Source organism: Eucyclogobius newberryi, unplaced genomic scaffold (assembly GCF_026437365.1).
Source record: "Eucyclogobius newberryi isolate DKJ021-1_F unplaced genomic scaffold, fEucNew1.0.hap1 SCAF_10, whole genome shotgun sequence".
In the NCBI taxonomy this organism is placed as follows: Eukaryota; Metazoa; Chordata; class Actinopteri; order Gobiiformes; family Gobiidae; genus Eucyclogobius; species Eucyclogobius newberryi.
In genome coordinates, this window is record NW_027315724.1 from 18,819,245 (window position 1) to 18,828,618 (window position 9,374).

The following is a 9,374-nucleotide window of genomic DNA, read 5'->3' on the forward strand; positions in this document are numbered from 1 at the left end:
GAATACCTTGAAAAACGTGCATTCTTACGGCAAGTGGGGACGCCTCTGCGCAGACCCGAACTCTGACTTGACCTGATGGCGTCGCCATGGAGATAGATGCATTTGATGTCATGGCGCGGACCAACAATCATAAGAGCTCATTATAAGTGTCGTCTCGTAGTTTACTCTTTGGATCGCAATGTTTTCAAAGGCCAAATGTATTTTCGCATCCCTTCTTCACAGTTTCATTGATAATATCTGTACAAGATGGTAACGAGCAGTTTCGATGAGGCTAAAATCAATAGCTTCAAACCTGTGAGGCAAAAGGAGCAATGATATGATAAGAACAAGTAGATTTAACTGGGCGTTATATATTCACTTGTGTTTTTGTCTCCCTGGTGTTGCAGTCACGTAAATGTTCACGTTCTTCTGTCCAGATCGAGCTGGTTCAGAGCTTGGCGGACATCGTCATGGGGCAGTGCAGTACAACGAGGAAGGAGTCCTGATGTCCGTGAGAGACGTGTGTGACCTCATGACTGACTCGAGTGACAAAAGCGGCTACAACAGGCTCGTCAAACTCGCTCAGGTGCATTTTATATTTAGGAATGGTGCGTGTTGTCGAATGTGTGGTTTGTTTACTGGTTTAAGGTCATTTTGGCTCAGAAACACCCTTCCCACTTCTGTATTTTGAACTCGGGTACTATGGAATTGCCGTATTTTCTAGATTATAAATTGCACCAGCCAGAAAATGCAGAAGGAGAAAAAAAACATATATAAGTTGCATTTTTGGGGAAAATGTATAAAATCCAAGACCAAGAACAGAAATTTCATCTTGAAATGCAATTTAAAATAACAGATTATAGAACGTGGTGAATAAGTGTACGTATGCTAACGCTAACACCTTCAGCTACATGACGCACAGACAGAACTGTGGTAAGTGTCTGGTATGTTAACGTAACATATTAACAGTTATTCAGATAACTATAGCATAAAGAACATGTAACAAGTTTACCAAAGCATCAGTTTTACCCCAAATCCCTAAATCCATTGAATTCTTCTTCCTCTGTGTCACTTCTAAACAACTCCACAAACTCCGGAGGAAGAGGAAGAGCAGATTCTTCTTCTGCGTCGCTTAGAGCCTAGAGCGCCCTCTTGTGGTTGTCAGTCAACAATAACGAACAAAATTATATAAATGTGTTAATAATATCACATAAGTCGCTTCGGAGTACAAGCCAAACTATGTAAAAAGGTGTGACTTATGGTCTGGAAAAAACTACTCTTATTCTGAATGATTTTGAATGATGCTCTTTTTTCATTCATCTTGACGTTGATAATAATAAAGCGTATTCTCATTTTTGCAGATTTGTTGCCCTGGTTCATGGTTCATATATCTGTCTTCTTAAAACAGCACAAAGTTTGATGTCTCCTCTGTCCGCACGAATAGACCATAAAAGAAAGAAAATATTTAGTTACAACAGATTCAGAAAGTCAATATTCAACATCAAAGACGTGACTGTTGTCAGCTGAAAGGACTTTCAATCTTTGCCATGTTTCTCTTAAACAAGTACTTTGGGTTCATTAAATTCACTTTTTATACAGCACATGAATGCCTCTGTCAGCTCATAAATATAGTATTATTTGACCAGTCGTGCCCGTGCTTTGGCCACTAGACGTCGCCATTGAGCTTCATCTCGTCTGTTCCGTCTCCGTGCAGGTTCACTCGTCCAGCTCCAGGGGGCGCTGTCTGCACGTGTCCCACGAGGCCGCGGTGAGGGAGCTGAGGGACACTTCTGAGGGACCCACGGGGCAGAGGCAGTGGCTGTACCAGACCTGCACCGAGTTTGGCTTCTGTACGTCTTCATCACGTGTTCACCGTGGTCTTCACACGCACTAGACTCAGATTTATGAATGAGTCTGTTATAGTGAGACAAGAGAACATGGACAGAAATGCACAGAGCTGAGTGGCTTCTGTGGAAATAAATAAAATAAATAAAATAAATAAAATAAATAAAATAAATAAAATAAATAAAATAAATAAAATAAATAAAATAAATAAAATAAATAAAATAAATAAAATAAAATAAAATAAAATAAAATAAATACAATTAATAAAATTCAAATAAATTAACTAAGATAAAAATAAATTAACTAACTTATCTAAGAGTAAAAGGTATTTTGTGCAGATTTTTTAGAACAATTAAAGAGTTTTATCAATTTCATGATGTTTCTATGAATAGTAAATCTGACTTGAACTCAAAACCTTTGTCACTATACACGTCAATATAAACCCGTCGAACCATACAGAAAGTACTTTTTACTTTTCATTCCAGTACTCCAAATTGACGCAAATGCTAAAAAGAATCTACTGTAAAATGTACTCAAGTAAAGTACAGATGCCTCAACATGCTGCTCACAGTTCACTTTTGTGCTTATACTTTCTGCGATTTTAATTCACGGCTCGTTAAATATATTTGTTAAACTCCAACCCTCAATTAAGGTAGAAGTAAATGTTGAAAGTGGAGCCTTGATTCTGTCTTTCTTTAGATCACAATGTAGACGGACTAAAGCTATTTTCCAAAACATAATATATATAATAATAAAAATAAACATCTGTGTGAGCTTCTGTAGCATATTAGCGTGCATTACTATTTAAATAACTGTGTGTGTTTCTGCAGACCAAACCTGTGAGGACTGCAGCTGCCCGTTCTCAGGGATGCTGACTCTGGACTTTTACACCAGACTCTGCTCAGAGCTGTTTGGGATTTCCCAGAATGCCGCGCTCCATCACGTTGCCTTCACCAATGCGTATCACGGAGCACGGAGGATTTGTTGAAATTTAATTCAAAGCCTGAAATTTTAAGCAACATTTTAATTAATACTATGATTTTCAGTTAAATGTTTTTTAAATAAGATATCCAAAACAAAACGGGAAAATTCAACATGCCTCTGTTCGTTTTCCCTAAGGATACGTCCCAAATATGGACAATTTTGGCTATTAAAAGTTGGATATTTCTTTTATATTTATGTGCGTAAACTATAGAAGATGTTTCAAATTGATATTTCTAAATTTAAGATATTTTCACCCTAAAAAATATTGATTTCTCAATTTTTGCATCAACTAACAATTATTTTGGCGATGGATTAGTCTAGCAATGATTCTGTCATCAATACAAACAGGAAGTGAAATTATAAACCTAAAGAATGTGCTATTCTGTGATAACATTTTAGCCAAATTCAAAATATATTTCTTTTCACTACATTTTGGTTCGATGAGTCATCCGACCTGTAGGGGGCACTTTAACTTCACTATTTCTATCACCTGACCCACATTTGACCTGTGCTGGTGCTGTGTGTGTTTGTCCCAGGTGGAGTGGACCCTTGGCGGGCTCTGTCCGTGGTCCGGGACGCGCCTCAGGAAAGAGCACAGACTGTTTACATTAGAGACGCTGCTCACTGCGCCGACATGTTGAACCCACGAGCCACAGACAGCACAGCACTCCAAGAGGCCCGGCAGGTAAGTACATCCACTTTAGAACAACCACACCTTCATTAGCCTCAAGCAAGAACAAAGACTTCAATTATAGTGAACAAATAGTTTATGGGGATGATAATTAAGAGATTTACGGTCTGACAGTCACTCTGACAGTTACTCTTACAGTTACTCTTACTTGAACTCTTGACAGTCACTCTTACAGTTACTCTTACTTGAACTCTTGACAGTCACTCTTACAGTTACTCTTACTTGAACTCTGACAGTTACTCTGACAGTTACTCTGACAGTTACTCTTACAGTTACTCTTACTTGAACTCTGACAGTTACTCTGACAGTTACTCTTACAGTTACTCTTACTTGAACTCTGACAGTTACTCTTACAGTTACTCTTACAGTTACTCTGACAGTTACTCTTACAGTTACTCTTACAGTTACTCTTACTTGAACTCTGACAGTCACTCTGACAGTTACTCTGACAGTTACTCTTACAGTTACTCTTACTTGAACTCTGACAGTTACTCTTACAGTTACTCTTACTTGAACTCTGACAGTTACTCTGACAGTTACTCTGACAGTTACTCTTACAGTTACTCTTACTTGAACTCTGACAGTTACTCTGACAGTTACTCTTACTTGAACTCTGACAGTTACTCTGACAGTTACTCTTACAGTTACTCTTACTTGAACTCTGACAGTCACTCTGACAGTTACTCTTACAGTTACTCTTACTTTAACTCTGACAGTTACTCTTACAGTTACTCTGACAGTTACTCTGACAGTTACTCTTACAGTTACTCTTACTTGAACTCTGACAGTTACTCTGACAGTTACTCTTACTTGAACTCTGACAGTTACTCTTACAGTTACTCTGACAGTTACTCTTACTTGAACTCTGACAGTTACTCTGACAGTTACTCTTACTTGAACTCTGACAGTTACTCTGACAGTTACTCTTACAGTTACTCTTACTTGAACTCTGACAGTTACTCTTACAGTTACTCTTACTTGAACTCTGACAGTTACTCTTACAGTTACTCTTACAGTTACTCTTACTTGAACTCTGACAGTTACTCTGACAGTTACTCTGACATTTACTCTTACAGTTACTCTTACAGTTACTCTTACTTGAACTCTTGACAGTCACTCTTACAGTTACTCTGACAGTTACTCTTACAGTTACTCTCACAGTTACTCTTACTTGAACTCTGACAGTTACTCTGACAGTTACTCTGACAGTTACTCTTACAGTTACTCTTACTTGAACTCTGACAGTTACTCTTACAGTTACTCTGACAGTTACTCTGACAGTTACTCTTACAGTTACTCTTACTTGAACTCTGACAGTTACTCTTACAGTTACTCTTACTTGAACTCTGACAGTTACTCTTACAGTTACTCTGACAGTTACTCTGACAGTTACTCTTACAGTTACTCTTACTTGAACTCTGACAGTTACTCTTACAGTTACTCTTACTTGAACTCTGACTGTTACTCTTACAGTTACTCTTACTTGAACTCTGACAGTTACTCTGACAGTTACTCTTACTTGAACTCTGACAGTTACTCTTACAGTTACTCTTACTTGAACTCTGACAGTTACTCTTACAGTTACTCTTACTTGAACTCTGACAGTTACTCTGACAGTTACTCTTACTTGAACTCTGACAGTTACTCTGACAGTTACTCTTACAGTTACTCTTACAGTTACTCTTACAGTTACTCTTACTTGAACTCTGACAGTTACTCTGACAGTTACTCTTACAGTTACTCTGACAGTTACTCTTACTTGAACTCTGACAGTTACTCTGACAGTTACTCTTACAGTTACTCTTACAGTTACTCTTACTTGAACTCTGACAGTTACTCTGACAGTTACTCTGACAGTTACTCTTACAGTTACTCTTACTTGAACTCTGACAGTTACTCTTACAGTTACTCTTACTTGAACTCTGACAGTTACTCTGACAGTTACTCTTACTTGAACTCTGACAGTTACTCTGACAGTTACTCTTACAGTTACTCTTACAGTTACTCTTACTTGAACTCTGACAGTTACTCTTACAGTTACTCTTACTTGAACTCTGACAGTTACTCTTACAGTTACTCTTACTTGAACTCTGACAGTTACTCTTACAGTTACTCTTACTTGAACTCTGACAGTTACTCTGACAGTTACTCTTACTTGAACTCTGACAGTTACTCTGACAGTTACTCTTACAGTTACTCTTACAGTTACTCTTACTTGAACTCTGACAGTTACTCTTACAGTTACTCTTACTTGAACTCTGACAGTTACTCTTACTTGAACTCTGACAGTTACTCTGACAGTTACTCTTACTTGAACTCTGACAGTTACTCTGACAGTTACTCTTACAGTTACTCTTACAGTTACTCTTACTTGAACTCTGACAGTTACTCTGACAGTTACTCTTACAGTTACTCTTACTTGAACTCTGACAGTTACTCTTACAGTTACTCTTACTTGAACTCTGACAGTTACTCTGACAGTTACTCTTACTTGAACTCTGACAGTTACTCTGACAGTTACTCTTACAGTTACTCTTACAGTTACTCTTACTTGAACTCTGACAGTTACTCTGACAGTTACTCTTACAGTTACTCTTACAGTTACTCTTACTTGAACTCTGACAGTTACTCTGACAGTTACTCTGACAGTTACTCTTACAGTTACTCTTACTTGAACTCTGACAGTTACTCTTACAGTTACTCTTACTTGAACTCTGACAGTTACTCTGACAGTTACTCTTACTTGAACTCTGACAGTTACTCTGACAGTTACTCTTACTTGAACTCTGACAGTTACTCTGACAGTTACTCTGACAGTTACTCTTACAGTTACTCTTACTTGAACTCTGACAGTTACTCTTACAGTTACTCTTACTTGAACTCTGACAGTTACTCTGACAGTTACTCTTACTTGAACTCTGACAGTTACTCTGACAGTTACTCTTACTTGAACTCTGACAGTTACTCTGACAGTTACTCTTACAGTTACTCTTACAGTTACTCTTACTTGAGGAGTTTCCCCAAGGCCAATTTTTAGAAAGCACAGTTTTTGGAGTGGATCAAAATGGGTCGTATAGAGTTAAAGTGCTGTTCAGTTTCTTGAGCCTTTTTGAAACGTAAATTGACAGTGTTTTGTTTAGTTTTTTTGTCCTGTGTCAATAATTTACAATCAAATATCACATGATACAACTTTGATAAGACAACCATTATTTCAGCATTAAAATAGGCTAAAACCCACCAAATTACAAGAAATCACACCTCTTTTCTGCTATTTATCTTGGAGCGTCCCCCAAACCCCCCCTGGAGGAATTTACTGTAATGAGAGGCAACTATTCTTTAAGTAAAATGCAGCAAATTACAGGAAATATTTCAGTTCTGATGATACTTTTTCCACACACAACTATCAAACTAAATCTCTCCTTCCGAATGTATTTATGTTTTATTAAAAAGGCTCACTTGTTTTTTAGTGGGTGCCTTTTCACAGCTTTGAGCCCCTCGCTGCACGGCCCTGTCTAAAACACACGGCCGTCTTCAGTGGTTTTTCATGATTCCTGCTTCGTTAACGCCTCACATTTCTTAACACGGCTGTGAAAAGATGTTCAGGTGTTTTGTCCCCGTCTGTCCATCAGGAGATTGGGAGACACGTGTCCAGCTGGCTCAAAATGGCTGCCCTCCTCTCGACCTGATCCCGCTGATAACCTCCTCAGTCCTTATCACGGATTCCTGCTTCGGTGATATGAGCCTGATAAAAACCTGGGAAACTCGCGCTGTCGGTCACCGCTGCTTCTCATAACGTTATCTCACCGTTCTCCATCCGCACAGTGTTTAGTAATACGACTAAATAATATCCAATAATATTTTGTACCCTTTAGTTTGGTTTGAGTCATCTTTTGTACTGTTGAATTTTAAAAAGACAATTAAATATGCTGTTTGTTGTTGGCTACTGTCCCGCGCTCATTGCTTTTCATGTGGGTCAATAAAGTTTAATGGTTGTGGTTTGTAATAGTTAATGCCTCGTCCTTCCACCGGGGGGCGAAATTGTCACATTACATGGAGCTTTTAAAGGCATTTTTGTCCATATTGATATATTTAGATGGATTATATTTATGTTTAAAGAATAAAAACTGAATTTTTTCCCTTTTTTATCGGTAATTATTTAACAATTTTTAGGGGCTTTTTAACAATTGTTTATTTAAAAGGAGACATATCGTGGAAAATCAACTTTGATGAGCGTTTATATTTGTTATAACGTGTTTCCTCATCATTATCTTCTGTAAAAGTTGATTTCTGCATGTTTTCTGCATTTGAGAATTGGGTGCTCAAAGAAATCCTGCTTTCCCCCACCCCCTATCTCTGCCCACATCCCTTTACCTGATTAGTTGTGATTAGTTGAAAAAATTATAGACTTGTATTTTTCAAAATGCCACATATCAATTAAAAAAACAAATGACACATCACAATAATTCCTGAAGTACCTATAATAAATAAATGAATAAATATAAATAAATGAGTCAACTTTAAGTGCTAGATGTCTATTAAAATGCAAAAAAAAAATACATTATTACATTTTTTTCAAAAAGAAATTTTAGTTGATTAACAACAGTGATAGTTGCTGCTTCATGAACGAAGGTAAAATCAAATATGTTTCTATTAGATATTTTACTTCTGAAGAAAGAAAATACAGTTTATATCATTCTGACCGATAAAAAAATGTGTGTTTCTTCATTCACATCTTTCATTTTGGAATTCCAACAACAAATGTGTGTCGTCTTATTGTCGTGCTGTGCCTTCCATATTGTTTTAGTGCAGGTTATGACTCCAGATGCCCTCCCCGGCCCAACGCGCTCACAGAGTACAATGACGTTTGACCCTTTGCGTCCGGAATTTTATTCAACTTCAATAAAATATCTCACGAATGTAGTGAATACGTGTTATTTTTCAGTTTTGCATTTGCACGATGGGACACTGTATGCATCTGTATTGATCATGTAACTTATTAGCAGTGCCAAAGGTGAGGAAACGCCATGTCCAGCCATCTGTTTCCGAATGGGCCGCTCGTGTGTGTGTGTGTGTGTGTGTGTGCGTGTGTTTGGAGGGGGTCTTCGCTCTGTGGGGGGGTCAAAAGTGGGAGGTCGTGACCCGATGACCCTGTGGGAGTGGAGATCATCAATCAACTGGAGGCTGGACAGAACAGCAGGGGGGAAGTAGGGGGTCCTGGGACACACACACACACACAAACACACATACACACACACACACACACACAAACACACATACACACACACACACACACACACACACACATACACACACACACACACACACACATACACACACACACACACACATACACACACACACACACACACACACATACACACACACACACACACACACACACACACACACAAACACACATACAACAATACAGTAACACAAATGCTTTGCATATGTCCCAGGTCTGAACTGGTGTTTGCAGCTCGGAGACGATTAAATGTATGAAAGAGCAGATCAGAGTAGTTTTGGACAAATTATACAAGTTTTATTATCTTATGTCTTATGTTTCAAAGCTCAGTGACTTAATACTGAATTTAGTGCAAAGGAAATGCATGCGAAATTGGTTAAACGGGACAAAAATAAGTTCTACCATAATAGCTGAGATTTGCACTGCACGGACAGGTTAGAAAAACAACAATGGCAACAACACAAGAACCTGTTTTTTGTAACTAAAATAGAATATTCAGAAAAAATAATTAAATCCTGATTCATTTATTTTGGAGATACACTACAGGCAAAACTAATTCCCCCACATTTTTAGGTTTTTTGGGGTCAGTTTTCTCTCTCAAAATACACGCTTTCACTTGGAAAGATAAAG

The 9,374-nt window shown here is 38.0% G+C and overlaps 1 protein-coding gene across 1 annotated transcript in view; it reads left to right on the plus strand.

Moving 5' to 3' along the window:
* prss16 (serine protease 16) overlaps positions 1–7,479 on the plus strand; it is a 38,838-nt gene extending 31,359 nt beyond the window's left edge. Inside the window, 6 exon segments of the mRNA XM_072458045.1 lie at positions 417–453; positions 456–565; positions 1,694–1,829; positions 2,655–2,801; positions 3,312–3,493; positions 7,129–7,479. Of these exon segments, the coding sequence (XP_072314146.1) occupies positions 417–453; positions 456–565; positions 1,694–1,829; positions 2,655–2,801; positions 3,312–3,493; positions 7,129–7,185 (669 nt within the window). The 3' untranslated portion in view covers positions 7,186–7,479.
* The last annotated feature ends 1,895 nt before the right edge of the window (positions 7,480–9,374 follow it).